The 19,095-nt window shown below is 36.3% G+C and overlaps 2 protein-coding genes across 16 annotated transcripts in view; one reads left to right on the forward strand and one right to left on the reverse strand.

Annotated features, from left to right (window-relative positions):
* The window catches only part of TANC1 (tetratricopeptide repeat, ankyrin repeat and coiled-coil containing 1), a 159,908-nt gene extending 143,426 nt beyond the window's left edge, over window positions 1-16,482 (forward strand). For all 10 annotated transcript variants that reach the window (XM_087881918.1, XM_034425697.3, XM_034425687.3 and 7 more), the window contains 8 exons: window positions 1,742-1,875; window positions 2,471-2,594; window positions 2,865-3,040; window positions 4,499-4,631; window positions 7,419-7,510; window positions 10,926-11,072; window positions 11,606-11,706; window positions 14,034-16,482. In XM_087881918.1, coding sequence (XP_087738044.1) covers window positions 1,742-1,875; window positions 2,471-2,594; window positions 2,865-3,040; window positions 4,499-4,631; window positions 7,419-7,510; window positions 10,926-11,072; window positions 11,606-11,706; window positions 14,034-15,396 — 2,270 coding nt within the window. In that variant the 3' untranslated portion in view covers window positions 15,397-16,482. The remainder of the gene's footprint in view (window positions 1-1,741; window positions 1,876-2,470; window positions 2,595-2,864; window positions 3,041-4,498; window positions 4,632-7,418; window positions 7,511-10,925; window positions 11,073-11,605; window positions 11,707-14,033) is intronic.
* Window positions 1-19,095, reverse strand: part of WDSUB1 (WD repeat, sterile alpha motif and U-box domain containing 1) — a 48,914-nt gene that overhangs the window by 8,004 nt on the left and 21,815 nt on the right. For 5 of the 6 annotated variants that reach the window (XM_034425728.2, XM_034425745.2, XM_034425754.3 and 2 more), the window contains exons 11-12: window positions 17,786-18,008; window positions 13,505-14,241 (exon numbers count right to left, since the gene is read on the reverse strand). In XM_034425728.2, coding sequence (XP_034281619.2) covers window positions 17,830-18,008 — 179 coding nt within the window. In that variant the 3' untranslated portion in view covers window positions 13,505-14,241; window positions 17,786-17,829. Of the gene's footprint in view, window positions 1-13,504; window positions 14,242-17,785; window positions 18,009-19,095 lie in introns of those variants that run through there. The other variant, XR_015731124.1, reaches the window with a different exon arrangement.

The following is a 19,095-nucleotide window of genomic DNA, read 5'->3' on the forward strand; positions in this document are numbered from 1 at the left end:
TTTGTCATGGCAGTGCTTGTTTATTTTAAAGTTTGCTTGCTTCTTTTGTCAGAGCCTCTCCTCATTTCTTTGTGGAAAGTGTGCAATGAAAGTGTACTTAAGTAAATGAAGTTAATGCAGCTTATCATTTTAATGTTTAATTCTAATTAGTATTTCTGATTGTCCCCATGTATTGTGAGGCTCAAAGCATTAATTTCCATTTCTTTGAATACAATAGAATAGAATTTTTATTGGCCAAGTGTATTCCTTGTGTGTCCAATCCAATATTTATTGGATTGGACACACAAGGAATTTGTCTTGGTGCATATGCTCTCAGTGTACATAAAATAAAAGATACAGTCAACAAGAATCATAAGGTACAACACTTAATGATAGTCATAGGTTACAAATAAGCAATCAGGAAACAATATCAATATAAATCGTAAGGATATTAGCAACAAGGTGGTTTGTATGATTTTTTTTTTATTAAGGAATGATCCTTTTCTTTTTTCAGTGGGTCTGTCTAATTATGTAATGTACAACATTAGACCAGTATCTGAGAATGGAGGGGTGCTTAATGTTCAATGAAGCCTGTGTTTGACTTGCAGAAGATTGCGAATTCTACCTCGGGTTGGACAAAAAAATACATCTGCCTGGAATTCTGGGGTCAGGATGGAAAACACTGACATGAATCAGTCATGGCCTGATTCAATAGTGCAAAAGCTACTGTCCTATTTTGCCAGAAAAGATGTATGCTAGAAATTAAATTCCAATAAGTTTTGCTCCACTGTGTCAGAAGGTAGCTGTGCACAAAAGCCAACATTTGTGAAACGGAGATTATTTGAAATACCATGTGAGATACAGTAAAGCGAATGAGACAGCTTATATTGAGTACAGCAGCTTTCAGCTGTTCGAATCATTTAACTGAAAAATGTCCTTTCCTTCACCCCAACTTTTTTCAACATTTGTGGCAGCATTCCTCTGGTCTAATGGGTCGCTCTCATATTTTCCATTTAGCATCAGCTTCTTGTTTAGATTTTCATTTAAACTTCTTTTCCTAAAGTCAGAATTCATCGGACAGATTAGAGATGGGGTTTTTCAACTAGAATGGTTAGCATTCCTGAGCATAGTTTTTTTTTTTCCCCAGAGGAACTTGTTTGTTTAAGCCCAGTGCAAACTAATCTTCGGCCTTGCTTTTTTCCCAATATGGTATACTTGAGATTCATTGTTTTTGTATCTTAAGTGACCTTAGAGCTATGAGCAATACTGAGATAGAAGACAGGTCTGCTCTGCATTCTCTTTTTACCACGGTGACTAGCCTTGCCTTACACTACCCATAGTGATCAGCTAAGTATAAATACAACTGTCAGACTCCTTGGGTCAGCACAATCCTAAAATAAGTAAGAGTTATTCCCAATGCCAAATGACATGTTTTTAAAAATTTTAAGTGTATTTCCTTATACACTAGTATTTTAGATAAAAGTTCAAGCATATTTTTAAATTTAGGTAGAGTCAAATAACCCTATTAAAATACGGACAAGAGTTCTGATTTTTAATACAAACAAACTGAATTATTTTCCTCTCTATAATTAAAATGAAAGTTAAAATCTGAGGGTATAGGGAAGTTCCCTTTTAGTGATTATTTAATTATATGCTCTATGTAGCCTTAATACATAGAATGTTCTTATGGTTTTTCTTTAAAGTTTCTGGTCCCCTTTAAAACCTATATAGTACTTTCTTTTTATTTTTCTTAAATTTTTAGCATTGACTGCTGCTGCTGGGAGAGGAAAACTGGAAGCATGTGAGCTGTTACTTGAACACGGGGCTCTAGTTACAAGACCTAATAAGAGAGGGATACCTCCGCTTTTCTGTGCCGTGCGTCAGGGGCACTGGCAGGTGGGGCTATACCATTATGCATAAAACAGTTTCATTGACGGGAATGAAGGAAAGATTCATAATGTCAACTCAGAGTAGCCATTTTGGAAATCAAAAGGAAATCTGATGAATTAACGAAAGCCATGGCTTTGTTTAGATATAACTACAAATGTGTAAAACTAATTGATTTAGCAAAGAGAGAGGGGAGAGGAGAGGAGAGAATTCTTTATTGGCTAAGCATGATTGGGCACACAAGGAATTTGTCTCTGGTGCATAAACTCTCAGTGTTCTCAGTTGCAAACGGGTGGTTCTGGTAATAAATCCTTTGTTGTGTATCCTTGAGGTGGCTTGTCCCAAAATAGGGCTGTTTTGCCAGATAATTATTTCTGAGACATCTCAAATAACGTCTGGGTCACATCTTTACTTCTGGAAACTCCCTACTACCCTCTGGTCTAGTATGGTTAGGAGAAATTTGTATTTTGTGGTTTAAATTTGTTTCAGTCAGCTAGCCAGAGTTTATATCGGTTCAGATATTCATGTGAAGGACATCTTTTCTTTTGTTTTCAATGATTGTAATTTTGCAGCAGGGCTAATGAGGCTTTTTTCATTTTTCCAGATAGCAAAGCTTCTATTGGAACATGGTGCTGATATAAATTTAAGTGACAGGCAAAGTAGAACACCACTCATGGTGGCATCTTGTGAAGGACATCTGAGCACTGTTGAATTTCTAGTCTCTAAAGGTACAATGAATAGCTTCTCCAAAACTTTTTTCCCTTATTTTTCCAGTTATTCTAATATACATAGTATTTATTATTGCTGTATTTCTGAACATAGATTGACTTTTATGAATTCAGGCAAAGACCACAACTCCAGTTGAAATTAAACAGTGTGTGTTGTGAGCTTTCTAGGGAAAGTCAAGCAATTAAATGAAAAATACCATATATGAAAATCAGCTTAATCAAAAAAACATTTTTTCACTCAATTTTTTTTTTTTTTTTTTTTGCATGTAGGTGCTGATATTTCATTAGTGGACAAGGAAGGCCTGACAGCGTTAAGCTGGGCTTGCCTCAAAGGACATAAGAGTGTGGTCCAATATTTGGTTGAAAAAGATGCCAAAATAGGACAAACAGACAAGAATGGAAGGACACCTTTGGATCTAGCAGCATTCTATGGAGACTCAGATATTGTAAGCCAAAATGCATTTTATCTTCTCTGTCAATTTCACTATCTGAAATCAAGTAAAACTATTGGTATCTTCTCCATTTGAATACCATTTAAGTAAATTCATACTGCTTTTTTTGTAGGTACAGGAAATACATTTAACAGATTTTTTTTAAAAAATATAACTGCTATTTAATGTTGAGTAATTTAGAAATGCATATATTTTGCTCATCTGATTCTCAATTCAGATACCTTCAATGCTGTGTCACACCATCAGATCAAAATACTGAAAGGAATAACATCATAACCTGTTTTTTTTCCTATTGCCTAACATCAAAATTGCATTGTTTATTGTGATTTCAGTAGATGAGATGCAAAAAGATGCCTCAAAGTCCTTGAGTATAGCTTTAGTATTAATTTTTGTAGTTCGTACTTTATATATTTGTAGATTGTACTTTCGTATAACATGGATGCCTGTAACAACAGTCTAGCTGCAGAACTATTTATTCATCTTAACAAATTTATATAGCTGGCCAACGCACATATAGGTGACTCCAGATGGCTTACAACATTTAAAAATTTAAAAGATCCATCATATAATAAAAAACCCTACCACCACTCCTCGTGGCAGAACAACACAATTAGATTAACCACTTAATTAGCTCCATTTCCCTCTGTTGACCCCAGGCCTACTAACAAAGCAATGTTTTTATGGCCTTTTGGAAAAGGAGCAAGGTGGGGACCAACTGTATCTCGGGGGGAGGGGGAAATGATGTTCCATAACAAAGTGGCCATCACTGAGAAGACCCTTTTTCCATGGTTCCACTAGATGACAATCCCTAATTGATGAAACCATTGGTATTCCCTGCCTTCCCATGCTGGTGGGGGTGGGTGGATATAATAGGGGAGACGTGGACCTTCAAATAACCTGGCCCTAAACCATGTAGGGCTTTAAAGGTGATAACCAGCACTGTGAATTGTACCCGCAGTTTCTGCAGAAGAGATGACACAAGTACAAGTCTAGGCTTGAGCAAAATTGTCCAGGCCGCTGTGTTCTGAATTAGCCAAGTATAAAAGTATGAAAAATGCTTAGGGCATTTTATGGTTAAAGTCTGGATATTTGTAATATAAATGGTTAAGTACCTGGCGTTTTTTAAATACGATGTCTGCCGGTAGAAAATATTTTAATTTACAAATCAAGTTATGCCAAAGGTTTTTTGAAGCTTGATGAAATACATTAAGAAATATTAATTAAACATTTCTTTCAAGATTATGCTTCCTGGAAAAACAGCTGTGGAGCACTTTATTGATCAAGTAATCCTACTACAGTAATAGGGAATTGATGTACAAAACAAATACATGAAATAACTGTTCCCGGTTGTATTGTTTCAAATTGAGGATTGAGTGGTTGCACCAGTTACCACAAAGTAATGTTGTTGATTTTTTAAAAAGCTTTATTGCTTTATATTTTTATTGTTTACAGGTGCAGTATTTAGTGGAGAAGGGAGCCATAATTGAGCATGTTGATAATAGTGGAATGCGCCCGCTGGACAGAGCCATTGGATGTCGAAATACATCAGTGGTAGTCACCCTGCTTCGAAAAGGAGCCAAGCTAGGTCAGTGAAAGGTGTTGAGAGAATAAAATGGTTCTGTTTAGGAATGTTTCAAAACCCAAACTATTTGCACCAGACTGTTTTATAAATACAATTTTAGTACTAATATTATGCCTATCCTAAATAAACTGAGATTTCTAGCAATTCAGATGTTATCTATTTTAAGTTAAATTCTTAGCCTGTAAGTATCCAAAGCTTGGGCATTAACTCCCAGGTACCTTCAAACTTAATGCTGAATTGTAATTACAAATGTGACCAAATAAGGTAGAATTATTAAACACATAAAGAATAATCAGATTAATAGTTCAGTTAATTCATATAAAATTTCATGTCTGTCTATTTTTTAGAGCGAACCCCCCACCCCCAAGGTTACATATCTTGTTACAGATCATGAAAAATTAGCAGCTATAATAGAAACAAAATAAGATTAGAAAGAATGGAGTCATCCAAGAACAAGACAGAAATAGGTTATTCCACATTGCTAAGTTTATTACAATATTTCTAGGCTGCCAACTCTACGTGGACTTTCAGTGGTGCATAACTCATTAACACTAATACAAAATAAATATTTTCATTAAAATTATATTAAGATCCCTCCCATGGTAATGCCTGTCAACATTGCACTCTGAATGTTCTTCTGTGAAAGCTATCGGGGAAGGCTGTTCCTTCAGGATGGAGCATATAGAGAGAGACAAAGCCCTCCACCCATAAATATCTGTGATCCCTGTCTAATATATATCCTGGATAGATTGCTTGTCTTCCGTTCTAAGCATATCTAGGTTATGTAGAATCATGTAGAATTTTAAAAGTAATGGCTAGCTATTGAAATTCTAACCAAAAGTCCACTGGCTACCAATACTTTTTGGACTGTTGCTTTCTGGCAGAAGATACAGAACAATTAAAACTCGGACCACAAGTTTTCTGAATAGTTTTTATCCCAGAGCTATAATTGCACTCAACAATGAACTAAAGGGCCACCATCAGTGAGCTGTGGGACAGCATTACTTGGTCTGTTGTGTGGATGTTTGGGTGGTTTAGGGGTGGGGAATTGGTGGTAGGTGGGGGGGGGGTGTTTGGAGATTGTTATGTGTGTTGGACCTGGTCTTTGGGTGTTAAGTGAATTTCATTGTATGGGTACTGTGTACACACGTACAATGACAATAAAGTTATTATATTATTATTATTACTACAGTGCTCTGAATAGCTACGCTGGACATATCCAGAGACTGCACCCCGAGTGGGCTGTGCATTTTTTATTAATTGTCACTATCAAATAGTTTTAAAATATAGCCCCAAGTAAAGCATATTGCAGTAATCTAACCTTTTGCTTTGCTTTTTTTCCTTTTTTTCAATTTATATCCCACCCTTCTCCAAGTGGACTCAGGGCGGTGCACAGCCAGAACTAAAACACATATCAATACAAAATTTAAAATTATTAAAAGAATTAAATAACTGTGGCCCAAAAATTTTAAACATTGAAAACTAAAACCCATTTGACAATTTAAAAAGCTAAAAAGACTAAAAAAGTCTAAAACTTAGGATGGCCTGGATGATTGGTCCAGATTTTCCTCATGCAGGTAGGGTTAGACATGACAATCCAACAGAAATCATTTGTCTAAAAGTTCTGGACCTGCTCCTTTGGGGAAGTACTCCTACTTCAGAGTGAATTTATTAAGCTATTTCTACAGTTACTTGTAGACTGCCCACTTCAACAAAGGACTCAAAGCATTCAGGAACAGAGCAATAAAAACAAATCAGTCTAACCTGATTTGATTAACTCAGACAATCTTGTATTGTTAATGTCCTTAATCACTGGGACAAACAAGAAGGCAGACGATTCCTAGACAAGGCATCCGACTTGCTTGGGTTTACCTTCACCTTGGGTCTTTTCACTGAGACCTTGACTTCCTCTTGACTCTGGGTGAGGACCTCCATAGTATCTCCAGGGTGGAATGGCTTTGTTTCTTTGCAGACTGCAATTCTCCTGAGCTGCTTTTGATTCCCACTATCCAGAACAGTGAGATAGGGTTCATTTCTTCTTGGGAAGAACTCTGGTTCAGGAAAGGTATTTCCACACTTCCTCAAGTGCTAAAGTGGCAAATGTAATTAGGTACTTGTAAGCCAAGAGCCGCTCTGTTCAGTCCAAGTGCCAAAACAAAAAAAAAGTTTGGGTTTTCTTTTTCAGCCCTCAACAGATAGGCTTAGTAAGACCTGTGAAAATCCTAGGATGTGTTCTTTTAAACAATATATCCAAATGCTCAGATTTGAAGAGATAGCTGTTGGAATACATGGAATTCCAAAAAACAGCAAGGCATGCTAATATAATCCAGTACAGGGAAACTGTTCTATAGCACCTTGAGTTTCAGAGGCTGCAGAATCCATTTCAAAGATGTAGGCTTGACAGCAGCAAGGCCTCTTGAGATTGTTGGAAAACAGATTAAAGCATCCCACTTTTTATGGGATTCTTGGATCATGAATAGCCAGCCACTTTGTGAAAATAGTTGATCTACTTGCAAGCAACATCCCTTTTTCATGTCAGGATTTAGCCTGAAAATTCAACAACAGCCTAAAAACTAAGATTGCCTTCTTAATTGTGTTCTTCATTTGCAAAAGAGCTGGTTTGTTTTAGTCAGACAAATTATTATGCTGTAAAGCTTGGATTAAAATGGAGAGGGAGCACTCCTGATAGTGTCAACTAAGAGGCACTGTTGAGTTACATAAATATAGGAGTAGTCAATCATTTGAAAGAGTTCTTAGAATGCATTTAAGAGTTAATTTTACTTATTTCAGGAAATGCAGCATGGGCCATGGCTACTTCAAAACCTGATATTCTGATTATCCTTCTACAGAAGTTAATTGAAGAAGGAAACATCATGTATAAAGTAGGTGGATACTTGGGGTAATTGAGATCTGAATGAATGAGTGAAAAGGTAATATGTACCGGTAAAAAATCCATAGTTATGGATTGCTAAACTACCATTACGTGCAGAGGGGCTTTGTACAACAGTATATTTGCTTTTATTTGTAATATTAATAATATTAGTCTTGGCTGCAGGAAAAAGATAAATAAAATAACTTCATTTCAAATATAAAGGTGTAAGCAAGGCAATGGTTGTTGCAACTAATGTTTAAATGTTGATTTCTGTATTCATACATGAACTGTGCACGAATATAATACAGTGTAATCCTGATTCTAGTAAGGTTTCTCTAATGACAGTGAAAATCACATGAAGAAATAATATAGGTAATCGTAAATCCCGTGTAATCTTACATAGGAGAAATAACAATGACTAGTTATGTACTTCTAACCAGGATATTCAGATTCACAGATTTGTGCCCGTGAAGGCTATACAGCTCTGGAACATTCTAAAGTTGGTCATTTGGTTGGGCTGTTCCTTCCTATTACGGATGCCCCTTCAGAGAGTAGGGTTAAGGAGCTTGATGCGATAAGAGGCTCAAAGGGAGGGGTGCTTGAATGTGCAGATGATTACTTAAAGGAATTGCAGTTATAGAAAACTGAACTCTCATTATTCTTTATGACTCTCTACATGACACATATTAGAGAATAGAAAGCATATTGTAGAGTGATGGTCTCCGTTAACATAGAACAGTGGACTGCCTTGTGAAAAGCTACACGAGGCCAGTCAGCAACATCCAAGCAGTAATACTGGGTGGATTGGAGCTGGGAACACTCCATGAGTGTCCTGATTGGGTATCCTTTGGCAGTGACAGCAGACATAAAAGCAGCCCTTTAGACTCTGATGAGCTATGAAGTAAGCCAATTCCCACCATGAAAGGCATGGAGCTTTGAGGTCTTCGTGACAAAAAAAAGTGCTGAGTTTTCTGGCATGCGTATAACTTTCCTTGTGTGAAATAATGTAAGGTTCACTGGTCTGCAGAGCACAAAGTTCTCTGGTGTGACATACTGAAGTAATTAACCAAGAGAACAATTTTCATGGTCAGCAGCTCTCACAGAAGTAAGTTGCCTTAGGTCCTAGCAATTTTGGAAAGACTTTTGAGAACTAGAAGATGAATACTTCATAAACGGAAACCATTCAGTATCTTTTAAATTAAAGATTAAGAAGTGATTAAGGGAGTTTGTGCTTATTCTCCAAAGGGAAAAGAAGAAGACGGCAACCTAAGCAGAGTAGTGAGAAGTGGAGGGATACACTGGACCCTGTGATTTCGCCCCTCCTTTCCTCTCAATTTCATTTTTAGATATGGAGCTATGACAGCCAAGTTCCCTGGATGGTGCACCAGCACAAGGGACTTTAAAGGAGTAACAAGGGAGGCCAAACATGAGGCCCATTTGATGATGAAGGGTAAAAAAGCCTCTTGATGCCTTAAAAGCATTTATTTTTAAATCAGGCGTAGGGAACTGATAGCTGTGTTTTAAGGATAAGGTGCATAGGATTCTCCCTGATGGAAAGACATACAGTCCATTCTCCTCATTTTACGACACTTCCAAAAGAAGTTAAAAGCCCTGGCCAAGGAGTAATCTTTGAAACTCAGCTCAGTAAATTGAAATGCTAAAGACTGATATAGTGATAAAGCTAAGCTTTAGAATGTTCCAGAACCATAGTTTGCACAGGCCTTTGTGTATGATGAATAAAACCAAAACAGAAAGTGGGGGGGGGAAAGTACTTCACAGCTAACAGCCATCAGCAACTGCCCTCTGCAACTACAACATGATCCCAGGAAATGTTGGTGTTGGTTTAAGGAGTTGCCAAGTGATGCTGCACATGCACCAATGTGCTGTGAAGCGGCCTTTCTCGACATTCAAAACAATGCACAGCAAGGTTTGTCTTGAGTCAAGACAGTATCTGTAAAAGACAGTGTTTCTCAACCAACTTTAAGATGCATTGGCTTCAACTTCAGAATTCTCCAGACAGCATAGTTTGTTTGTGAAGTCTACACATCTTGTAAAATTGCCAAAGTTGAGAAGCACAAATATAAGGCAATGTATTGCAAGTGGGACAGCAGGGAGCGCCATTGCTTCTTCACACGCTTTCCAACTAGAAATTACCCAACCATTGCCAATTATATTTTAAATGAATGTGCACACAATTTAATTGATTCTTGCTTAGCTTATCTCAGTGCAGTGGACACTTTATAGAGAAATGTATTATTAAGGACATTTATAAATACATACCTCCATAAATGCTTTACTCTTCAAAACATGTGAAGTTGTTTACTTGGATGAAGAAATTTGAATTTTCTCCAGATGTAAGGCAGTGTTATATTAGTAGTTAAAATATATTGGATGCCTTTCTCTTCGTTACAAAAAAAAAAAATCAGTATTATAACTTAGGTTGAAATTAATTAAATGACTTTCAAGTTAAAGTTAAGATGCAAGTGAAAGATTGTATTTTAATGAGATTTATGGAATTGCACCTGATCACTCCTACCTTTTCATTCTTTTTATAGAAATATCATTTGTGAATCTACCTTAAAGTGTTAATTAATTTTTATTTCAGTGGGTTTACGTATATAGACAGATATCCTTTAATAATTAACTTCATAAATGTTATCTAAATATAAAGTTACTACTCTGTACTTCTTTCTGAAACATCTCAAATTGATAAAATCTGTGCATAATTCAGTGTAGCAATGTAGTTTACTCATAGCTTTGTAGCCTCTGAATTATACTGTTTTGTATAATATAACCTTTTTCTCTTTACAATATACATCTTAATAAAACAGAAAAATACCTGTAAATGAAAAATTATTGTCTTTATTACAGGCATAACTTGTTTTTAAAAGAATATTCAAAGCACTGCCATGGTTCAGGTGTGAAGCAAATATACCAGTAGTTAAGTTTCATCAACTATATTATTTGCTTCCTTACCTGATGTAAACAATTGTTGTTGTTGAAATCTAGTTAGCTTCCAAAATGAAATAGCTGCATAACTTTTAAACTGACTGGTAAAATGTTACACATTTACATAGGATATTGTTTAAAAATATTTTAAACATCCCAGTTTCATAAGATAAAGAATGCAGTTTCAGATTCAATTAGTTTTTTTAAAAAAAGTCTTTGTGGTCTCTATCATATCACATAGCAGACTCTTGCCTATAGATAGATAGATCCTGAAAGTAAATGTGCAAATATTCCTCAAACAATTTGCATGAAATTCCAAGTCTATATTATCCCATAAAAAACATTCTTAATAAAATATGTGAAGTACTAAACTTTTTTTAGTCTTTAATGATGCCCACTGCACTACCAGTTTATTTTAAAGATGAAAACACTTTTAGCAGTGAAATATTATTATTGTTCTGTGGTTTGATCTGCAGAAAGGGAAGATGAAGGAGGCAGCACAGCGGTATCAGTATGCCTTAAGGAAGTTTCCACGAGAAAGTTTTGGAGAAGAAATGAAAGCTTTCAATGAACTCAGGGTTTCCTTATACCTGAACTTATCAAGATGTCGCAGAAAAACTAATGTAAGCTCCTTCTCCAAGTTTTTCCCCATGGTATAACTTGCAGAAAATAATTCTGGGTGGAACTGCCAGTTAGATAATACTAAGTCAGCAGCTTTTTGGGATAATGGGTAATTGCCTTAAAAAAAAACATTTGTAATGACTTACAGTTTCATCCAAGAATATAGAAAGTTGGAAACTTTTTGAAAGTTTTGGCTCTTTTAGAATTGTTTAAATTGGGTGAGGGATGAGGGAGAGGACAATGGGCACCATCTAAATGTGTTCTAGACATTGGTTAGTGCTGAGTTATGTGACTGCTCACATATCTTTTTAGATATCTTTTACAATATCTGATCTTTCAGACATCCAGGTATTTCTGAAAGCAATTTGGGTACACATCTTCAATTCATGGCAATCATCTGTATCTCAGATACAGATGGACACAAACAGATTCAAACGATCAGCAGAAATGGGATTAGGAAGATGTCTTAAGTTATTTTAGCAGATACTCCTCAGTCAAATGGTTACATTAATTTGCGCACTGTGATTTTTGGCAGGATTTTGGCATGGCAGAGGAATTTGCTACCAAGGCCCTTGACCTCAAACCCACATCCTATGAAGCATATTATGCTAGGGCAAGAGCCAAGAGAAACAGCAGGTACTTAAAGCCCTTTTGCAATAATATTTATTTTGGTAATATTTTAAAAAATGTATAAGAATGATGAATCAGCTTTCAATATTACATTTTGATAAAAGACCAAGAAGTTTTCTACTGGTTTGCAAGCTGTTAATGGATATTTTGTGTTAATTTTGTGTTACTTTTATTTGTTTATGCTGGCAGAATTTTCAATCTTGGTAGGGTACCATGATGGTCTGTGCAGCTGAACAGAAAAATTCTTAATTGACAAGAGTATTATGAGGAAAAAATTAATTGGGATATTTTTGGTAGGAGCACAAAAATGGCTAAAATCACCTCCTTAAATGCCATAACCAAACACTGACTTCACACGAAATTGAAAATAGGAAACCATTGGTATGTGCAATATACATGAAATAGCCCTACTATCACCTTTTTTGGTAAAATTTTCTAAAAAGAGGGGAAAACATAATTCTTTGCTAAAAGCAAGGCTTGGTTATGTGTACAGTAGTGGCCAAAATTGTGGGAACCTTTTGGGAAAAGTGTATTTTTGAGGTTTGATGGCTAATAACACCATTTTGTTTTGGAGTAGTACCATAAAATTATATATCAATGGAAAGATAATTTAATCAAGAATGTAATGCAACAAAGTTTGTTCAATTATCTGTATTCTATGAAAAATTATAGCCAAATAACTAGAAAAAGGAAGCACAACTTGCTTAGGTTGATATCAGGTAGCTTTCCTTCATCTGATTGTAGCCAATGAGCATGAATGTTTAGAGAGCCAATCAGGTGTCATCTTGTTTTGGCAACGAGCCAATCAGATTACAATAGGATTCAGTTATTGATGTCATGTATTGAAGCTAAGAGGAGGACATTTGTCAGTGTGTTATGTGATCGCTATCAAGTTGGTTGGGTTTTTTGGTGTTCTTTCATTTAGTGAGCTTGTAAAACATAATAAAATTAAAATAATGGTGCAAAGAGTTGACTGGTCGCTTAGAAAGCAATGTAAAACAGTATTATTAAGTGAACAAGGCTACAGTTATAAAAAAATTAGAAGAAAAATTGGTGGAAACTTAACCAAAGGTGGCATTTATAAGTTTTTGAAAAGGTATAAGGAGATTCAGTCACTACAAAACCACACTGGTAAAGGCAGGAAAAGGTGCATAACAGCAAGTGATGATAGAAGAATTAAGAGACTGTGCCTACGTAACAGAAGAAAATCATCTGGGTGTATACAAGATGAAATGGCGCAATGCAATGTGAAGTTGAGTGCAAGGACTGTTTGGCGCAGACTGCAGGAATTTGGCCTAAAATCTAGAATTCCACAAAAAAAGCCACTTTTATCTCTCACACAAAGATTGAAAAGCATTACATTCTTGATTAAATTATCTTTCCATTGATATATAATTTTATGGTACTACTCCAAAAAAAGTGGTGTTATTAGCCATCAAACCTCAAAAATACACTTTTCCAAAAGGTTCCCACAATTTTGGCCACTACTGTATCTATTTCCTTTCCAAACTGAGGTACATATGCTCTCTCTAAAACAGCACTATATTAGCTTTTTTAAGTCATGAGCCACATTTTAAAAACTGGATGCCAAGATAACAAATACATTTTATATCATTTAAGGGTAATAACAGAAAGTTATGTTAATTAAAACACTACAGTATTATTTCATATTTATATAATTTAATAGGGTTAGGCTTTCTATTTTTTGTCAGTAATTTTTGAGAGAGTTTTGAGGCCTATTGTTCCTGTATTTGGGAGTAGCAGCTTATACTGTTTTGTTGCTTGTATAGAAGAGAACATTTACCAAGTTATTTATCTTATCTTTATTTTATATATCAAATTTATTTTTACACTATTCATCAACATAAAACATTTTAGTATTTTACATTTCTGTATGCTCTCCAGATGCATATTGTAGCACATCCTAAACTTATCATAGTATGAAATGAACACAAATGTGCTTATGTTTTAAGAATGCAATGTTAAGGAGGAGACTACAGTCCTGCAGGGGAGCCTTTCCAGACTCCTCAGGATCATCCTGGACTGTATATATGTGTCCTTTTATCTCCTTCAGAAGGAAGCACATTGCAGAAAAGAAGTTACTTTCATGAAAACTGTTTTATTGCTATAGGTATTTTTGACAAGTGATTCCTTTTTTTTGAAACTGCTTTGGGAAATAAGGCCAGGAGCTTATCGTGCTACTCTTGAAGGGGATTTACAAGTGGGTTATAAAATATATAAGGAACTGCCAAAATAAATATACTGTGGCTTGTTGTGGTTGTGAAAAGAGGAATGTGCCAAGCTCATTGTTTTTTGGATTTCCTCCCTTCCAGGCAATTCCAGGCAGCCCTCTCAGATCTGCGGGAAGCCATAAAGTTGTGCCCTGGAAACCAAGAAATTAAGAGACTGCTAGCTCGAGTTGAAGAGGAGTGCAAACAGCTCCAGAGAACGCAGCAACAAAAGCAGCAATGTTTTCAGGCGATGCAGCCGAGCAATGACTCTGACTATGAGGGTGAAGTACTTGTGCAGGATCACTTCAGCCTGGAAGAGATAAAAGAGGAGGAATTTTTATGTGAACAGGAACCTGGTCCAGCTAGGCCAAGATTGCCACTTTCCCAGGCTTCTTTATCTTGTAGCAGAAACCCTCAGGAAGGTACCCAGCAGAAATTTAGGCCTGTATCTCCTCCAAATAGAGCCAGCGGTGCATACATGCGAGAGCCTGGCTTGTCTGTGCAGCCCACGAAACAAGCTCAGATAGTAAAAACCAATCAGCATCTGAATTCTGCCCAGGCTGGAGCAAGACCTAGTTCTAGTCAGACTGGCACAAAGATTCAGCACCTCCAGTATCTTCCTCCAAGCCCTGTGACTTCCAGACACCATATGACACCAAACAATAAAGCACAGCATTTAGATGGGGCACACACAGTGTCAGCAAGCAATAGCTGTGCACTTTTCAATGAAAGATTAGCAGCTGGCCAGGTTCCCTACTTGCAGCATTGTGACAAAGGATCTTCTTTCATGAGTAAGTCCAAAACACATGAAAAGCTAGCTGTGCATCCTCCTCCATCATTAAGTCAAGGAACTGGTGAATTAAGGCAGCAAAGTAGTGCCAGTTTACTGTCTGTCAACTTGGCACCTTCCAGCTCAACAAGCAGTTTGTCATCTAGCAGCAGCTTTTCTGAGTCCATGGCAGGACAAAATCTCGACACTCGACTCAAGGAGAACAAAGCTGGGCTTGGTCAGAGTGGACCAGCCGAACACCGGTCCCGCAGTATTCCGTTCATGGGGATCATGGATAAAACTGTACGCTTCCAACAGCAGCAGATGAACCCCTTAAATCGCAGTTGGCACAGCCAAGCTACAGAAGGGGTCCTGAAGAGTTCTGGGACAACTTTATCTGCAAGCTGTGAGTTTTCTTCCAAAACAGCAGCAAGCAACTCTGCAAATCAGGGTTCATCTTTCTCTCCCTCTTCCCTAATAGGAGACAATCTTCAAAATGGAACTCAATCTAAAGAACTGGAGGAACTAAAGCACCAAGCATCTGCCAGCTCTCAAGATAACAGGATAGGTAAGCCAGTGGCTCATTTATATCAGGAAGCTCTCTCCAAACAGCATTCTCAGCTAAGCAAAGACATTCATTCAAGTCACATCACTTCTACAAAACCAAAGCGATCTTTTGTAGAATCTAACGTATGATTCTGTTGCAAATTAATAACAGGGATGAATCGTGGCTTTTGGTTGTAAAATGTATGGCAATAGTGGCATATAGGTTACTGCTATTAATCATATTTTAGGAAGTGTATCACAAAAATGTGATCTTATAGCTGCAATATGAACATTAACCCAGCTATCCTTATTGTTTTTTGAAATATGTTCTTAAGGTCTTTGTTAACACAGTTGAAACGTTCCATCATTTATGCCAAACCTTGCAAGTCTGGATTTACGCAGCCTGCGGCAGTTATAGCAAACTAATTTTTCTTTTTAAAAAATTCTTTTTAAAATCTGCAGTCCTGAAGCTGCAGTGGTATATACAGTCACTGGGGACTAAGTCTCAATGAACATAAGTATAATTTACTTCTCAGACTATAGGATTGTGTTGTAAAACTCACTTTGTTTGGTCATGTATATTGTTTATTGTTTAAAGTTTATTAATTGGTTCCAGAGGATGGAACCCAGAGAACCTTTACTTTTGTCAATGAGTATTTTCTTAGAAGGAAGATTGACTGTTATTCTCCCACTTTTATAAACCTGGCAAATATAACTTATATCATCTCTACAAATATTTCAGCAGTGATATTTTATTCCATGCAATTAAGGCTGTCTATCATTATTGCAAGGCAAGAAGTAAAATTTTGCATGCATTTTATTCAACATCTTTGTTATTGCACTGAGTCATATGACAAGTTAACAACATACAATCAGCACTTTACATAGTTTATCTAAACATCTTTTGAGGTGTTATATCAAAAAAAACAAAGAGAAATACAAGTCATAGAGTATTTTTATAGAACATCTAATATCTATCTGAGGGAGAAGCTTACATAAAGGCCATTGATACTTTCCTCAACATGCAGTAGGAAATTTCTATTTAAATTACAAATTGTTCTTGAAGAGGCACATTTGTAAGGATGTTCCTGTAAGTAATAAAGGCTGGTTGTATAAGCTGGAAAATTCTGTAGCCCCTTTAACAAATTATTTCCATATGTACAGAATATATGTTACGTTACAACAACTTCACACATTTTTTTTAAAAAAAGCATTAAAAAGTCTGTTTTGGAATGACTTAATCTATTCTGTAGCTTATTTATTGTTTATCTTGGTATTTGTACAATCTTATTCTCTTGTTCTGTAGATCTATTTTTTGCACAGCTACTGTATTTTTCTCTTATTAAATAAAAGATTATTAATATAGTTTATGGTTCAGTAGTGTAGTTTTACAGTACAACGTTGAGAGGTCATCACTAATGCAAGCTTAATTAGGATCCATTCCCAATGTACAATATATGAACAACCTGCATGGATTACTTCCATCTTCCAAAAGTTGTTGGAACCCAGGTGAGTATTTAATATTTGTAGATCAACTCAACAGCTGGTTTCCAATGAGTTGATATCTAGTCCATGCCAAAACTTTAGTTGAATTGTCAACTTTCTATCTAGGCTGCACATCTGGCAAGGCACTGAAATAGGAGTGTACTGAAATTGTACAAAGTTATAATTGATTGTGAGATGCCCTTTTAATTAAACTATGCATAGTCTGGGAAATTTTTCACTTCATTCTTGATCATAGTCCTCTGAAGACTGTAACAGCTAATAAAAGGAACATGGTTTCAGGGCTGGTAGTAAGCAGTAGTAATTCTGCCATTAACACATACCAGGTCATGCAAAATCTAACAGCACAGGGTCATGCAAACTTGGAACTGGAAAACTAATGTCAGGTTCTTGCTCCTTGTGCTAGCTTTTTCTGAGCTCAACAAAACATGACACCAGACCCATCTCACAAAGATATTTGGAAGAAGGCTGGGCAAGACAGGCAAGTCTTTTGATCCCATAGATCAAGCACCTGATGCTCTCTGTCAGGGCCTCGGTGTTCCTACATTCTTTGGAATAAACAGGAACGTAAATATGTACATTCAGAGATCCAGGACAGGGACAGAAAAACGTATCTCTCTAGCCTCAATTCTCTACTTCTGGTCTACTATGGGCTGGGCCCAAGAGTTTCTGGGACGCTATAATATCCAAATCAAGCTAGGAAAAGTCACATAATTACTTTGCTGATTACTAAATAACTTATTACAGAGCACAATATTACAAGCTATATACTGTCTTGAAATTAATAAAACTTATTTTCTATCCTATGCATACTTAATCAAAACCAAGTCCTACATCAATGGAATCCATTTTAATATAAATATCACCGCAGCCAGGACTTCATTCAGTAACAGACACTTAAATCATTTGTAACACCCAATAGCTGACATTTGTCAAGGATCAAAGTACTTGAGCTAATGTTATCAATTACCCTGTAGTTAAAAAAAAGTGTACTATATCAACAGGAAGCAGCTCACCATTGAAATGTTTTACATACCTTTAGATTCATTGCCTCTAATTTTGAAAAAAAGATGACAGTTTTTAAGGTGCTTGCTTTTCATTATATTTTGGCTGAGTTTCCAACCAGCGATTAATAGCCATTTTTAGGGTTCGGTTTGGGGTAAGTACAAGTCTCTGAAGAGGGAGATTTGTCATTGGACTAGAACGCCGTTTTTTAATAATCCAATTTTCCATCGCTTCTTTCTCATAGGAGTAGCCATCTAAAGAAAGAAACAAGCATTCCTGAAAACAGTTGTGCTCTATAAATCATACCTTAAAGCAAGCTACCTAGTCTATTCAGATAGGAAATGGACCAACTTTGTATCGATAGACACAAATGTACATATATTACCTAGAAGAAATCAGTATGAACTTTGTAACTGCATTCTTTAACTCAATAAGAATCTACTAATGTACAGATGTAAAATATTAATACAATGTAGAAAATTTCATTAAATACATTTTAATGTTACACAAAATCATTCAGCACCATTGCTTCAAGTGACAAAGTGTCATGTCTTTTACATCTTTTACAGCCACACTGAAAGCTCCTGCTGCTTTGGCAGCAATTCAAATTGGAAGTGCTGTCTGACTAGTCATTCATATTCAGACGCTGTGAGGCGGCTCCTGAAGCAGCCATGCAGAGCTTTTGAAAGGCCCCAGCATGGCAAACTGATCCAAATAGCTTTGTGCTGCCATAATACATACATCTATACCAAGCTGGGATCAGGTATGCTGGCTCAATATGTGGAGGGCCACTATTGCAGAGGACTCTGCTATGTGAGAAGGCCTTTCTTGGCAATTTAAATGCCTGTTTTGCAGGATCTGGACTGTACAAGGATTATCTTCACATACTGAAATTTTCCTCACCTGCAGTATGTAAACAGGGAAAGCATGTCTTTTCCCAGCTCCCTCAAAACTAAGTCCTGTGTATTATACTTACAGATAAGTGTCTCATTAAAGGCTACAATTTTTATGTACTAGAAGGACATTTTTATAATTATAGGCAAAGCCTTTGCCCCAAAATTTTAAAAAATGCAGTTTTGACAAAAATTGAGAGGCAGCAATCATTTGAATATATGCACACCACTTCAACAAGCTAGACAGAAATAAACTGAGTCTCTCTTTCTCTCAGTCTGTGTGTGTGTGTGTGTGTGTGTGTGTGTGTGTGTGAGAGAGAGAGAGAGAGAGAGAGAAAGTAATATGAATTTATAGTATATAAATAATTAGTGTAGTACTTATGTATAGCAATATCTATCTCACTGTTTTAAGATAGTGCAAGAATTAAAATACTGTATTCCAATCAAA

This window comes from Pantherophis guttatus, chromosome 1 (assembly GCF_059756535.1).
Source record: "Pantherophis guttatus breed Tessera chromosome 1, ASM5975653v1, whole genome shotgun sequence".
In the NCBI taxonomy this organism is placed as follows: Eukaryota; Metazoa; Chordata; class Lepidosauria; order Squamata; family Colubridae; genus Pantherophis; species Pantherophis guttatus.